Source organism: Lissotriton helveticus, chromosome 5_1, assembly GCF_964261635.1.
Source record: "Lissotriton helveticus chromosome 5_1, aLisHel1.1, whole genome shotgun sequence".
Taxonomy (NCBI): domain Eukaryota; kingdom Metazoa; phylum Chordata; class Amphibia; order Caudata; family Salamandridae; genus Lissotriton; species Lissotriton helveticus.
Window position 1 is genome coordinate 92,058,798 of NC_136065.1, and position 16,729 is coordinate 92,075,526.

Genomic DNA, 16,729 nt, shown 5'->3' on the forward strand with positions numbered 1-16,729 from the left:
CCGGTTCTTCGCCGAGTGCACCAACCTGATGGCGGAATCAGCAGCCCCCGTTCCGCTCACGCCTCCCGGGTGCTGGTCTTCATGCAGGTTCGGGGAGAGAAGTCCCGGCCTCAGCTCGTCGCCATCTTGGGCCGCTGGGGAAGGGCGGAAGCTCCACCGGCACCTCACAGCGCTGTGCAGGTATGATCGGGACCCCGACCACGGTCCGCCGGCACAGATCAGCCTCGCTTCTCACCGTCCAGGCAAGTCTCCGCCTCTCGGTGTCTCGTAGTCCACAGCACCGCTGGGACGAAGGCGCCTCGCCGGCTCAGGTCCGCCCCGGTCTGCCGCACGACACTCCGAACCCGGTGAGTTCTCGCTGTACCGGGGCCAGGCTGCGATGGTCAAGCAGCCACCGACTCCCCCGCTTACTCAGCAGCACAGCGCAGCTCCGGGGGGGAGAATTTAGCTGCAGGTAGGGCTCAGGGCCTTAGTCGGGGTCGGGAGCTCCGGCAAACACGTCCGTCTACCCCGCCATCTTGGCCACGCCCCGAAGTCCCTTTTTTAAACAATAACTGACTTTGACGGGAGTGACTTTGAGGTCCTTACCAGTACGGATAGATCAATAATTGTTACATTTTTTTTAAATGAGTAATATCTACAGTATTGTTTAGTAGTATAAATCCGCCGTTTATGAACATTTATAGGCACTGTTGAGGGACTTTGGTGCATATCAGGCTGGTTTTTGTATACATGTGATATATGCATCTGTGGTTCCGTGTGATTATGGTTGGAGTATGAAGGTGGCTGAGTGTTAGTGAATGGATGTTTGTGCGATGGGATCTGATTGTATTTAGTAATGCATTGATTTTTTGAAAATAAAACAAGGAATCACACAATGAATACACCTTCTTAAATGTTTCTATATTTTTGTTAATGGTCCAGCCAGTGTCCGACGTAATATATGACATATTGCATATGTTTAAAAGAAAAAGGTAGAGTTTATCTCTTGTTAATATTGGTCAAAGCTACGCATGTCAAAGAAATGCACTTTTGAATTATGCAGACTTCATAATATTTTACGTGATGTTTGCTTTGTAATTTACTTGGAAACATGTTCTGGGCTCTGCTCCTGCATGGGCTGTAAGAGGCAGGCCAGACCCTTGGCTTGGATCCCCCTTGTTAATGTGTTGGCACACCCACCTTTGCACGAAAGTGTACCCATTACCCCCAGGTCCCTCGTGTCCTCGACACCTTCATACTTACAAGTGGAGATGATCATCTCCCGACAGAAAAAAACAAGAGGAATGCTGGGATACTAATGCTGCCCCTCCCCCGGGAGTACATAAGCAGTACTTACCCAGCAGCCCTCCTGTTCTTTTTTTCTGTCTTCGACAGAATGGACTGATGGATGCTGTTGATGTTGCTGCACCTGCTCCTGCTGGGCTGGGGTGGCGTGCAGGTTCTTCTCTGCTCCCTCTGCCCGGCTGCCTGGCTTCGCGGGCAGTGGTGATGTTTCCTGGTGTGCCTGCCTCCCGGCCTGCCGGGCTTGCTGGGAGGCATGGCTTCTTCCTGGCCGGCTTTCCGGATTCTTACCGGCCCTTTGCGGCTGGTGCGCCGCCTCCCGGTTGCTTCCGGGTCGCTGTGCGCGTCTCCCCGAGCTTGGCCGGGTGGGAGACGCGCTGCGCTGGATGTTTGGATTCCAGAGCCGGCTGTTTGTGTGGGCCCCCGCTCTGGGTGAGTCCCGCTTTGCGGTGTTATTTGCTCTCTCTCTGTCCCCTCCTTCCTTGTGTGGTCCACAGCTGTTCCGGCTCTGGGGTGTGTAGCTGCTCCGACCGGTGCTACCATGGGCCTGCTTCAGAGATGGGAGAGCGCTGCTGGAGTGCCCGGGTGGCGTGGAACACTCGAGATCTTTCGGACTTGGCAGCTAGGAGTTCTAGAACTGCAGCATGCCAGCTTGTGCACATACGTGCATCTAGTTGTATGGATGGTTAATGGGAAGTTTGTCGCACACATTGATTGTGTTTTGCGACTTTGCCGTTTTTGGAATGTGGTGGTTCTGATGCCTTTTTCAAATATGTTGCTGTGTCTTGGGGGGCCCTCTGGGGGGTGCACGGTGTTTTCTTTGTATTCTGCTGGGTGCTTTGCTCTGTGCCTGTTCTGAATGGGGCACTGTGCGGGCGTGCATGCCCCGTAGGGGCTTCAGCCCGTTCCCCCCCACCCCCCTCATTTGTGTCGGCACCTTGATGCCCCGCTGATGGAGTGACCATGCGCTTTCCGCTTGCATTTGTTTTTTGACCATGCACTGCTGTGGTCTCGTGCGCTGGGGTGCTGTGTTTCTTTCCTGCAATGTCGCATGGGGCCAGTGGGGTTTGTGCTGTTTTTTCCACCAGGTTGCGGTGGGGGCCTTGTTGTGCTGGTTGGCCCCCGCTCTGGATGTTTTCGCCCCCTTTTTTTCTTCTAGGGGTTCCTGTTGGCCTGCTGGTGTCTGTCCTGATGTGGTGGCGGGCGGACCTTCTGTTCCTGGCCATGTTCCTGCGTCTGGTGCCTACTGGGGTATCCTTCCTGTAGGGGCTAGGTGACGGGTGCTTCTGTGTGCCTATGGTCGCTCAGCCGCTCTGGTGTTCTCGGAGTACAGACTGCCCTTGCTAGAGTGTCATACTTCTTTCTGTATGTGCATGTCCATATGTCTTTGTGGCATGCTTCTGTGGCATGGTGCGCTGGGGTGTCTTGTTCCTTTGCTGCATATGTGTGTGTTTTTCTCACATTTGCGGTGGGGGCCTTGTTGTGTTGTTGGCCCCCGCTCTGGCTGTTTTCGCCTCCATTTTTTTCTTCTAGGTGCTGCAAGGCGCTGGGCTCCGTGCTCCTTCTTGTGCCTCTGGTTTCGCTGGCGCTCGTGGCCGTGGGTTCGAGTCCGGCCGCTGCTGTCCTGCTGATCGGTGTTGGTGGGTCCTCTGTTCGCCTGCTGGTGCCGTTCCTGGGGTGATGACCGGTGTGCCTTCTGGCGTGTGTCTTGTCCCTGGGTCGGTGCCTCCTGGGGGTGCCGGGGTTTGTTGAGGCCTTGCGTTCAGCACGGTGCTGCGTCCCGTTTTGCTTTTTGGGGTGTCCTGCTGCTGTCTCTGGAGTCCCCGCTGCTTGCTTCCTGTGTGGCTTGTTCCTGGTCTCCGCCCTTGCCGCTGGCCCGCCCCGGTTCTTGCTGTTGTTGCCTGGTGGGCGTTCCGAGGATCTGCTCCCTTTGGTTCTCTTCTTCTGGATGTGCCCGTGCTCTTGGCGACTCTGTGGGCGTTCGCCCTTTCTGTTTGTGGCTTGCCTCGGGTTGGCGTGGGTTCCGGTCGCCTCTGTGGTGGCTGGTTCCTTTTCGCTGGCTCTGCCTTTGCTTGCTCCTGGGGTTCCCTGTGTTGTTGGGGTTTTCCTGCGTGCTTGCTTGCGCCTTGCTCTCTTCTGGATGGCGTTACTCTCTTCTTCGGCGACGGCCTGTGGGGGGTGTGTTCTGTTCCCCCTCTTCTTCGGGCTGCCTGCCCCGCCTGGTGGCGGGTCCGTGTTCCTGCTCCTCGGGCCGCTGCAGGGGTGGGGTTCTGTGGGCTCCCCTGGTTCAGGTTGGCCTGCCATGCTGTTCTCCCTCTGTGGACTTGCCGCTGCAGCGGGCTGGCTGTTGTGCCTCTGCTCTGCTTGGGTGTCCTGGTTCTTCGCTTCCTGGCTTCTGGGTGGTTGGTCGCCGTTGGGGCTCCTGGTCCTGTTCCTCCCGTCCCTTGGGCTGTGCCTGGTTCCGCTCGTGGGTGCTTGCCTGTGTCTTGCCGGGGGCTCTTTGGGGTGGTCTGTCCCCTCTGCCTGCGCTTGGGTGGCTTGTGCTGCCTTGGGTTCGGCTGTTCTGATTCGGCTCTGCCTGCTCCTGTTCTCGTCTGTTCCCTGCTTGGTGCCTGTTTGCGGTGCCTGCCTGGGTCTTCCTGTTGGTGTGGGCTTCCCTTGCTCCCGCTTGGGGCTTCTGGTGTTGTCCGGGGCTTTTTGGTGTGCTTGGCCTGGCTGCTTCTGCGCTGGCTCCCCCTGGGCTGGCCTTTGGCTGTCTGCCCCTCCTGTTTCTGCCGGGGTGCCTGCCTGGTTTGTTCCTGGCTGGGGCCTCCGGGCTGCTGCCGGTTCCTGTCATGCCTCCTGTTCTCCGGGTTGGTGTGCTGTCCCCGTGCTCCGCTGTCTGCTCTGTGTTGTGCTTGGACGGGCCGGGTTGGTCCCTGCCTGGCCTTCTGGGGCTGCTGGGGGCTGTTGGCTTCCGGGTCCGTCTCCTGTTGGGGGTGTTTGCTCCCTGGGTTGTTTTGGTCTCGTCTGGTTCCCTTGGTGGGTGCCTGGCTGAGGTTTTGGCTGGGGCGTGCCGCTCCTGCTTGTTGGGCTCCTTTTTGGGCTCTGCTTCCTTGCTGGTATCCCTTTGGGTCCTGGCGGGGTGTTCTGCGTTGGGGCCGCTTCCTGGTGGTTCCTTCTGGGCCTTCTCCTGCTGTTGGGTTCTCTTCCCGGGCTTGTTTTCCCGGTGTTGTGGGCCTGTGTAGGGTTCTGTGGCTACGGTTCTTCCGGCTTCTTGCTGGTTGTCTGTGGCTTCGGGCTGTGCCTTCTGGGTTTTCGGGCTGTGCTGCCCTTTTTTGGCCTGCTCAGGGGGTTTGTTGCCGTCCTTTTCCGGGTTCCTTCCTGGTTCTGTGGTCCCGGCTCGCTCCTTCCTCCCTTGCTTTCCCGGGCTTTGTTCCCTGTGTGGGTCTGTTTGGTTGCCCCTCCATCTCTGGTTGGGGTGCTGTTCTGTGGTGCTCGTGCCTCTGCGGGTCCCTTCCTCCTGGCTGCGGGTTGTCTGTGGTTTCCTGCTGCTTGGTCCTCTGCTCTTCTTCTGGGATTTGCTTGGGCCTGCTGTTCCTCCTGCGTGGCCCGGTTGCTTGGCTCTGGTCCTGGCTTCCCGGTTCTGTTGGGGTTTGTTGGCCTCTTTTTTGCGGTTTGCTTGGCTCCTCTCCGGCGTTGCTGGGTTGGGGCCTTGTGGTTTTGGTCTGGGTGCTGTGCTCCCTGGGCTTTCTTTTTCCCGCTGATCCTGCCCTTGCTGCTTGCCTGGCCTGGGTGTGGGGTTCCTGGGCGGTCCTGTGTCTTTTGGGCGCCTTCTTTGTGCTGCCCTCTGTACCTCGTTGGGCGGCTGCTGGGGTTTCCCCGTTGCTCGGTGTTCCCCTCCTGCCTTGTGTTCCTTCCCTTTGGAGTTGGGGTTTTCTGGGCATGTGGTCGATTTCTCTGTTCCTGACCTGGTTGACTTTTCTTTGTTCTGGTTTCCGGTCTTGTTGGCCTCTCCTTGTTTGATGGGCTTTCGGCTGGGTTCTGGGGTTCTTCCCCGTCCCTGTCTTTTGGGTCGGGTTCTCGATCCTGTTCGGCTCCTGGGTGCTTTTTGCACCCTGGGCCTCCTCGGCGGGGTTTCCTCCTCGGGTCTCTTGGGCTCGGGTCCTTTCTTTTTGGGAGTTTGGCCGTGTTTCTGGCCTGTGCTTCTCCTTCCTTTTTGGGCTGGGTGCTTGTGCCTGCACTCTGTTGGCCGTTTCTTCTTTGGCTTGCTTGCGGGTTGTCTCGTCTTCCTGGTGGGTCTGCCTGGCCCTGTGTGCCTTCCTGCCGGTTCTGACCTGGGCTGTCTTTTCCGGGGGGTTGTTTTGGCTGGTCTTGGTGTCCTGCTCCTGGTCCGGGTTCCGCTTTCTCGGGTTGGCGGACTCCTTTCTTTGGGGCTCTGGCCTTTTTTTCTTTGTCTCCGGTCCTTGTCCCTGTTGTCCTGTTCTGGGTTGCGGGCCGGCTGTTTCCTGCGGTCTTCCTTTCCTCCTTCTCGGTGCTCCCTTGGGTGGCTGCTTTTGTTGTGGTTTCCTAGGTGTGCTTGTGCGTGCGGAAGGCCGGGTTTTCTGCTTTGGTATTCTCCACTTGTAAGTATGAAGGTGTCGAGGACGGAGGGACCTGGGGGTAATGTCCTATTACTTACCGGTAATCTTCATTACTCCGGGTCCCGTAGTCCTCGACACCTTCATGCGCCCCTCCCTCCCTCCCGGGCGGCCGGCCTTCCTGTCTGGGCTTGTTAGTACAGGAGGGCTGCTGGGTAAGTACTGCTTATGTACTCCCGGGGGAGGGGCAGTATTAGTATCCCAGCATTCCTCTTGTTTTTTTCTGTCGGGAGATGATCATCTCCACTTGTAAGTATGAAGGTGTCGAGGACTACGGGACCCGGAGTAATGAAGATTACCGGTAAGTAATAGGACATTACCACAGCCTTCCCTGACCTCTGACCCAGCACACTGTACACAGAGCCCCATTGCCAAACAATGCATACATCACAGAGACCCCGAGGGAACGCGGCAGCGGGCAGGCTCGGACTGTGGAATAAAAGTCAGTGCGGAAATACAGGGACAATAATTTATTAATAATGACAATTCACAAGGCTGACTGTTTACTGGGAGACACCAGCTCTGTCACCAGAGAACAATCCTGATGGGGGCGCTGAACAGACTGCAGGGACACAGGGGCCCTTAAGAGCAGAAATGAACACCCTAATAACCGTGCCCCTCGCAAGAGACTTATCCCCAAACAGAGCGATTTATCATTTAAAAGAGTCTCTGCTTGCGCTCCTTGTCACCTTGTTATCACTGCAGAAGGGGGTGAGAGGGAGGGATGAGGATCTGAAGCTCCCTGCAGCTCTCACACCAGCCTCAGCTCCGCTCCTTGATAGAGATAGAAGTACGGGAAGAGCCTCTGTGTGAAGGGCGCCTGCGGGAAGGAGTAGAGAAGCTCCATGGAGTCAGCATTGTACAGGGACAGCCACCCCCCCTCGTAGTCCAGATACACCCCCAGCTTCAGGGGCTTCTCATGAGGGGACAGAGGGGTCTCAGGGGAGGTGAGAGCCATGTACTGACCCCCCGACCCCAGCACAGCCCAGACTCCCTCATCAGGTGACCATGTGAAGCCTTCCTTCCTGTCCACAGACTCTGCTGCAACCCCCACCTCCCACTCTCTCCCCTCCTGCAGAAGCTGCACCTCCCAGTAATGTCTGCCGGAGGTGAACCCCTCGCTCCCCAGCACACAGGGCCAGTAGCAGGTGAATCTCTTGGGGGTGTCCGGCAGGGTCTGTGCTGTGTCCGTCCCTCTCACTCGTCTCCCCCCCTCAGACAGGAGGAGCTGTGGATGAGCTGTGTCAGGATCCAGAGTCACCAGTACTGCAGAGAAGAGATTCACAATTAGAGATTGAATAACACAAATAAGGATTGTAATGTACTTCTGTTTTACATATGATTTATTTACACCACATCTGGCTAGAGAGCGCGCAGCACTAGACTGCTCACTGAACTAAAGAGTGCATTCATCTAGAGCACACACTACACCAAACAATACACTGCTCTACATAGAAAGGACTTTATACTACACTGCACCATACAGCATACTACACTACACCAAACTACCACACATGATGCATACTACACTACACAAAACTACCACTTATGACGCATACTGCACCACACATAAACCAAACTCTACTACACCACACATGACGCATACTACATTAAACAACACTACCACACATGAAGCATATCAAACTACACCCCACTACCACATGAGGCACTCTACAGTAGACCACAATACACACAAGAAGCATACTACACTACACCACACATGATCCAAGCTACAGTATACCACACATAACCCACACTACACCCCACTACCACACGTCAAATACTCCACTACACCCTACTACCACACATGAAGTCATGCTGCACTACAGCACCCATGAAGCATTCTATACTACATAATACTATCACACATAAATCATACCACACTACATCACACTACCACGGAAGTATAATACACTACATCACACTACCACACATGAAACATACTTTACTACATCACACTACCACACTTAAAACATACTACACTACACCAACCCCACAGATGACGTATACTACACAACATTACACTCCCACACATGGCACATTCTACACCGCACCACATCATAATATACCTCTCTGTATCCACACACTTGATTTTAATATTGTCCAGTAACTTGCAAATAAAATTCTTTTTGACACAAGGATACCAGGACAATTTTTAACATTTTTTTGTTCACTTCACACACAAAATACCCGCTCCACTGTAATTCAGGTGTCGCAGCACACCCTGATGGCATTCGGCTGTCAGGGTGGACCCCGATGATGAAGCATGTCACCAACTAGGTTGGTGAGTGAGGGGTTTTTAAACAAAAGAAGGACTCTCTTCCTGTTGTAGTCATCTCACTCAGTCCGTATTTTCAGCCTTAGATGGTACTCCTCTTTTGTTTTTGTAAAACTTTGGAACTAGGGGACCAGGAGTACACTCCGTTCGCTTTCCACTAATTGATCCCTTACTCTCTCTTTGTTTAACTGTATTACTGTGTCAAGCAACATTCTTTGCTCCGCAATTTTGGAACTCTCTACCTTTCAAAATGAGATCAACACCCTCGTATTTGGAGTTCCGGAGCACCCTGAAAACCAATTTGTTTGCACAGGTTTTTAAAATCTAAACCGCTCCACCCTCTCACTAAGGTGTCACTCTCCTCAACAGCGCCATGAAACCGCTTGGTGTACGAGCGCTCAATAAATACTTTTAAATTCAAATTCAATTCTTTTTACTTTGTACATTTACAACTGCCTCCTTCACCACAAGAAGGGGAGTTTTTTTTTCCACACAGGCTACCTATTAAACTTATTACCTTAGTGCTCATAAGGTTATCAATGACTACTACGGTAGTATAGACGCACCTTGCCATACGTCACATGGCACGCTCTACGTGCTGATCCTGTGACAATCGCCTTCTGACAGCCGGAAACTGATACAGCTGATAAAACCACGCGTCCCCCGGCATCTAACTGTCACAAGCCGGGAGAAGCGGAACGGAATAGGCAAAAAGCCGGAGTAGGACCCTTGAGGAAAAGTCTTGCTTTTTCCCAAAAAGGAGCTAAACACAGCCCCCGAGCCACCCCCGGGACCTGAGACAGGGAGACCAATGGTTACGCTAAACTTTTGCTTCCCCTCTTTTCCTATATCAACATGGTGCTAACTAAAGAGTGTAACTACAAGGCAACCCCTTCCCACGACACAAATTACTCTACAATTATGGGTGAGTGAATGAATGCTTTTAATGTTTAATTATAAGGATAAACATTAACTTTTTAATGAGACGACATGTGACTTGTACGAACAAAAACTCGAGAAACGCTATAAATACGCAGTGTATAAATGGTGATAGTTGAACAAACGGGAACACAATAAATTGCACATAAATGCGAAATAGGCGCTTGTAAACTTTATGAGCACTAAGTTGATGAGTATGATGCATAGTAGGCATGATAACCATATGAGCACTAAGGTGATAAGTATGATGCATAGTAGGCATGATAACCTTATGAGCACTAAGGTGATAAGTATGATGCATAGCATTCGTGAAAATAAAAAGAAACCCTCTCCTTCTTGTGGTGAAGGGGCAGTCGTGAATGTACGAATTAATAAAAAGAATGTTGCAACAAATGTTTACACAGTAATACTCCATGAAAGTAGGAGTGATGGCAACAATGAGATATCTCCAAGCACAAATTTAAAAGCATGCACTGGGAGATGCATGCAGGGGGTGATATCTGTAACAGTATGTATAATTCCACACAAAAATTCAGAAAAGGCTTTTATGACAAATATATCTATGTATATATATTTCCATTACAGGTTGGACCCCAACGGGACAATAAGAGGGCAAGTATATTTATTGCCCCAGCATACACAAGGCTGCATGCTTAGTGTTCATTCACAAGTTAATATAACACAATGCACAAACCAGGGAGGTACCACAGCATTACCCTGATGAAAGCCCCGGACCTATTTAGGCCTTAGAGTAGGGCTGAAACATGTTGGTATGACATTGGGTCATAGAACCATTAAATTCTAAATACTCACAACTACTATATATTTGTAACCTTCCCCGACTACTCCGCCAATAAAGGGATACCTTGGAGAAGCTGAAGGATTTTTAATCTCTAGTTAAGTCCCCATGTCTTTTCTCTGTAAGAGCTCCCTGAGCCCACCCTGACCTTTAGGAGTCCGGGTGAACCGGATGGTGAAGCATGGAACTTCTAGAGTGTGAGGGTTATTTATAGAAAAGGAGTTAGTTCCTTCCCCGCACTGAATAGCGCAGAGCCACTGTGGAAACCACACACCCGCCTTTCTTTCCTTTCTCTCTCTCTTTCTGGAACTGATCACACCCGACATACTAGGTGGGATACTTATAGGTTTGATGCTTAATGTACTAGGGAGGACGCATCCCCTCAATCCCTTTCAACTGAGAAAGGACCTCTCTAACCTCTGGATCGGTAAAGGGTTCCCCTGCTCAGATCTAATGTGTATACATATACTACACTACACCTTACGACCACACACCATACTACTGCTAACAACAGATGATGCATACTACACTACAACACACTATGATAAATGAGGAATGCTATGCTACATCGCATTACCGCACAGGAGGCATAATACACTACACTACCACACATGTAGCATACCACACAACATCACACTACCACATATAAAGCATGCTACACACCACCCACACATGACACATACTACACTACACCAAATGATGCATACTACACTACACCACACAACCATACATGAAAGATGCTACACTACACCACACTACCAGATGTGAAGCATACTGCACTACACCACACTACTACACAACACATGCTACTCTACCCCACACTACCACACATGATGCATACTACACTACCACACAAGAGGTATATTACACTACACCACACATGAAGCATACTACACTATAACCACACTACCACAAATAACGCATACTACAATACGCCCCACTACCAAACATAACACATACTGTCCTATACCAGACTACCACACATGCCGCATACTACACTACAGCACATTACCACATATGAAGCATACTACACTACCCCATACTACCATACATGAAAGATGCTACACTACACCACACTACCATACATGAAAGATGCTACACTACACCACACTACCAGATGTGAAGCATACTGCACTACACCACACTACTACACAACACATGCTACTCTACCCCACACTACCACACATGATGCATACTACACTACCACACAAGAGGTATATTACACTACACCACACATGAAGCATACTACACTATAACCACACTACCACAAATAACGCATACTACACTACGCCCCACTACCAAACATAACACATACTGTCCTATACCAGACTACCACACATGCCGCATACTACACTACAGCACATTACCACATATGAAGCATACTACACTACCCCATACTACCATACATGATTCATGCTACACTACACCCCACTTCCACACGAGGCATACTACACTGCACTACACTACCACATACGAAGCATACTACACAACTACACATGAAGCATTCTACACTACACAACATATGAATCAAACTACACTAAACCACAAATGAAGCATACATCACATGACATACTGCATTAGACAATATACTATACTAGCTAGAACACTGTACTAAATAGTACACACTACTAGGCAATGCCCTACCAAGGTGAGTACAGTCTGACTAATGTGAAAAGAAGAGCACCAGCACTTTTTTCATGTGAAAGGAAGAGAACATGCACTTCTTTATTGTGAAAGGAAGGGGACACACACTTCTTTAATGTGAAAGGAAGAGCCCCAGCACTTCTTTAAAGTGAAAGGAAGAGCCCCAGCACTGCTTTAACGTGAAAGAAAGAGCATCAGCACTTCTTTAAAGTGAAAGGAAGAGCAACAGCACTTTTGTAATGTGAAAGGAAGAGCCCCAGCACTTCTTTAATATGAAAGGAGGAGCACCAGTACGTATTTAAGGTGAAAGAAAGAGCCTGGTGGGGTATGCTGCCTAGTGTAATGTGTGTTGCAGTAAAGTGTGCTCTTTAGTGCAATGTGTTTCATGGTCTGTAGTGTACAGTGCAGTTAAAGCAATGTCCTACCTGCTGTAATGTGCTCAGTAGTGCAGTGTGCTGTCTAGTGGGCTGTAACGACTAGTATAGTATTATTTCTGGAACAGTTTACATTCTAGGACAGTAAACTGTATAATGCAGTGTACTCAGCTAGGAAGTGCATTATTTAGTACGGTGTAGTATTTAGTGCAGTGGTCTAGCTCGTACAGCGCACTGTCTGGTATAGTAGGTTGTCTAATGCAGTGCGTCTTGTGACGTAGTATGCTTCGTGTGTCGAAGTGTGGTTTAGTGTAATTTGGTTCATGTGATGTGTAGTGTAGTAAGCTTCATGTGTGGTAGTGTAGTATAAAGCATGTGTGGTAGAGGCGTGCAACATAGTATGATTTGGTGTGGTGTACTGTAGTATGCGTCATGCATGGTGTAGTGTAGTATGCTTCGTATGTGGTAATGTGCTGTAGTGTAGCATGTGTCATATGTGGTAGTGCGGTGCAGTGTAATATGCTTTATGTGTGGTAGTGTGGTATAGTGTAGTATGTCTCATATGTGGCAGTCTGGTGTAGTATAGTATGTGTTATGTGTGGTAGTGGGCTGTAGTGTAGTATGCATTATGTGTGGTAGTGTAGTGCAGCATGTCATATGTGGTAATGTGGTGAAGTGTAGAATGCATCATGTGTGGTAATGTGATATAGTGTAGTATGCGTCATGTGTGGTAGAGTGGTGTAGTATAGTATGTGTTATGTGTGGTAGTGGGATGTAGTGTAGCATATGTTCTGTGTCGTGGTGTAGTATGTATCATTTGTGGTAGTATATTGTAGTGTAGTTTGGTTCAAGTGTGGTATAGTGTAGAATGCTTCATGTGTGGTAGTGGGATGTAGTGTAGTATGCATCATGTATAGAAGCAGGGTTGGGTGCAGTATGAGTCACGTGTGGCAGTGAGGTAATGTGTAGTTTGGGTCATGTGTTATGTAGTGTAGCGTGCTTTATGTGTAGTATGCATAATGTGTGGTAGTGTGGTGCAGTGTAGTATGCCTCGTGTGGTATAGTGTATTATGCATCATGTGTTGTATTATGGTTTATTGTAGTACGCTTCATGTGTGGTAATGTGGTGTAGTGTAGTATGCATCATGTGTGGTAGTGCGGTATAGTGTAGTATGAATCATGTGTAGTAGTATGGTATAGTATAGTATGTGTGGTAGTGTAGTGAAGTGTAGTAGGTGTCATGTGTGGTGTAGTGTAGTATGCTTTATGTGTGGTAGTGTGGTGTAGTGTAGCATGTGTAATGTGTGGTACTGTGTGGTGTAGTATGGTATGCATTATGTGTGGTCTTTGGGTGCAGTGTAGTGTGTGTCATGTGTAGCAGTGTCGGGTAGTGTAGTATGCATAATGTGTGGTAGTGTGGTGTAGTGTAGTATGCATCATGTGTGGTAGTGCGGTATAGTGTAGTATGAATCATGTGTAGTAGTATGGTATAGTATAGTATGTGTGGTAGTGTAGTGAAGTGTAGTAGGTGTCATGTGTGGTGTAGTGTAGTATGCTTTATGTGTGGTAGTGTGGTGTAGTGTAGCATGTGTAATGTGTGGTACTGTGGAGTAGTATGGTATGCATTATGTGTGGTCTTTGGGTGCAGTGTAGTGTGTGTCATGTGTAGCAGTGTCGGGTAGTGTAGTATGCATCATGTGTGGTAGTGTGGTGTAGTGTAATATATCTTATATGTAGTAGTGTGGTCTATCGTACTATGCTTCATGAGTGGTAGTGTGATGTGTTGTATGCATCATATGTGGTAGTGTTGATGCAGTGTTGTTTGGGTCATGAACATTAACATACAGAGCTAATCATCACAAGGCTATTTACCTTTATAACTCTTCACCACCACCTCTGGGCACTGAAACTTCACATTGTTACACCTGTAATAACAATCATCATCTTTGTATTAAAGAGCAGTGACAGCTACATGAACAAAGGATGGACATCACATAAGTCACGTACTTGAAATAATAATCAGTATTAAGAGCAGCACCTGCGGACTAGTGCTAAGTGTGAGTTACGGTTCACACACAACAGTCAAAGCTCTAACGATATCCAAAAGTACCTTTAATATCTTGTGACAGGATGTGGGTGTTCTAAGGCAGATAGCTCAGTGAGACCAGGGTGCTTCATGTGATGCCATGGAGTGCCACAGTGGGGTCTTCTAGGAGCAGCGGCAAGCTCAGTGAGAGGGGCTGACTAACAGGTTACATCTGATCCTGGTGGAGTCTCTAGTATACGTGTACGCGCAAGACAACACTGCCACAATCAATCCCTGCCAGTGTGAACCGTGTTACCATTCCTTCACAACCTTGGAAGGATAAGCACACAACCACTGTTACTGCAAACTCCATCCTGGCTGATCAAGAACATTAGAGCTCAACCCCTCCAAAAACATATCCTCAAGTTTACAAGAAGGCTCAGTGAGGTAAGTGCTCACTGCTGGCATCTGTCTGACCTCAAAACAGAACTGTGAATTCCAGCATGGAAACTCATCCTTTTATCTTTCTCGAGTTGTTACACTGCACACCATCAAGATGGGTAATGGCAATTTTATTAACAGCAATGATGAGTGCTCAAAAGCTGCAGTACTTTGGGAGATCTATGGCCACATACCCTCACTGCAGAGGCAGAAAGGCACACAATCACTGCCAGTGTAATCACAGTCATCACTGCTCTAGAACCTTGAAGGGATTAGCACACAACCGCTAACACTGTAATCACCATTATCACTGCTCTAGAACCTTGAAGGGATTAGCACACAACTACTAACACTGTAATCACCATCATCACTGCTCTAGAACCGTGGTGGGATTAGCACACAACTGCTAACACTGTAATCAACCCCATCACTGCTCTAGAACCTTGGTGGGATTAGCACGCAACCGCTAACACTGTAATCACCATCATCACTGATCTAGAACCTTGGTGGGATTAGCACACAACTGCTAACACTGTAATCAACATCATCACTGCTCTAGAACCTTGAAGGGATTAGCACACAACCACTAACACTGTAATCACCATCATCACTGCTCTAGAACCTTGGTGGGATTAGCACACAACCGCTAACACTGTAATCACCATTATCACTGCTCTAGAACCATGGCGGGATTAGCACACAACCGCTAACACTGTAATCACCATCATCACTGCTCTAGAACCTTGAAGGGATGAGCACACAACCACTAATACTGTAATCACCATTATCACTGCTCTAGAACCTTGGCGGGATTAGCACACAACTACTAACACTGTAATCACCATCATCACTGCTCTAGAACCGTGGTGGGATTAGCACACAACTGCTAACACTGTAATCAACCCCATCACTGCTCTAGAACCTTGGTGGGATTAGCACGCAACCGCTAACACTGTAATCACCATCATCACTGATCTAGAAACTTGGTGGGATTAGCACACAACTGCTAACACTGTAATCAACATCATCACTGCTCTAGAACCTTGAAGGGATTAGCACACAACCACTAACACTGTAATCACCATCATCACTGCTCTAGAACCTTGGTGGGATTAGCACGCAACCGCTAACACTGTAATCACCATCATCACTGCTCTAGAACCTTGGTGGGATTAGCACACAACCGCTAACACTGTAATCACCATCATCACTGCTCTAGAACGTTGGTGGGATTAGCACGCAACTGCTAACACTGTAATCACCATCATCACTGCTCTAGAACGTTGGTGGGATTAGCACGCAACTGCTAACACTGTAATCAACATCATCACTGCTCTAGAACCTTGAAGGGATTAGCACACAACCACTAACACTGTAATCACCATCATCACTGCTCTAGAACCTTGGTGGGATTAGCACGCAACCGCTAACACTGTAATCACCATCATCACTGCTCTAGAACCTTGAAGGGATCAGCACGCAATACCCACAACTTTAAACCCCTTCATAGCTGCTCTAGACCCTTGGATCAATAAACACCCAATCCCTGCCACTGTAAAACCCATCTTCCCTGTTCTAGAACCTTTAATGGGATTAACGCACCATACTACCTCTGCTGAGAGGAAAGTTCATGACACTATACACTGCAACCTCGAGGCACTCTTACTGCTTAGGATTCTTCCTTCATCTTTGGCTGAACTTGTCTGTGCCATCCATAGGATCTATCTGTGCATTTCTCCTATGAAGGATTGACAGGATCAGCATGGGCATTAATTTTAATAATGATATATAATATTACCATCTGGACTCCTTCTTTGTGTATATAGTTGTGTGGAACGAGATGTGTTAAATAAGATTCACCACTGTGCACTGGAAGTCCCCACGTGCACGAGGATGTGCATCCAAAGCCCTTTATTCAATCCCAGGCTGGGGTTATGCTACACCTAAAATGCATCCATCAGATTAATTTTAATGGGTAAAAAGTAGGGTGCAATCCATTGGGCTGCATCGCCAGGGGTTATGCAGTCAGAGCTTCCCAGCTCCCACTGATTCTCCTCTGAAAACATGGTAACCTTGGTTTACACCTTAGTGGTACATTTAATTTACATTTAAGTCCCTAGTAAATTGTACTTCCTCTAGCAGGGCCTGTAAATTAAATGCTACTAGTGGGTAGTAGCACTCATTGTGCCACCCACTAAAGTAGCCTTTTACAACGTGTTTTAGGTCTGCCACTGCACTTTTACGCTAACATTTTGTTCTAGAATAATAAACTTTTGCCAAGTCTAATCCTTCCTTCTTAATGCTTATAAGGGCAGGGTGTTTAAC

General features: G+C 48.9%; 1 protein-coding gene across 3 annotated transcripts in view; it reads right to left on the reverse strand.

Moving 5' to 3' along the window:
• Positions 1-6,358: 6,358 nt before the first annotated feature.
• LOC144754199 (E3 ubiquitin-protein ligase TRIM39-like) overlaps positions 6,359-16,729 on the reverse strand; it is a 197,630-nt gene continuing 187,259 nt past the window's right edge. For all 3 annotated transcript variants that reach the window (XM_078641786.1, XM_078641785.1, XM_078641784.1), the window contains 2 exons: positions 13,810-13,862; positions 6,359-7,169 (listed from right to left, as the gene is read on the reverse strand). In XM_078641786.1, the coding sequence (XP_078497912.1) occupies positions 6,655-7,169; positions 13,810-13,862 (568 nt within the window). In that variant the 3' untranslated portion in view covers positions 6,359-6,654. The remainder of the gene's footprint in view (positions 7,170-13,809; positions 13,863-16,729) is intronic.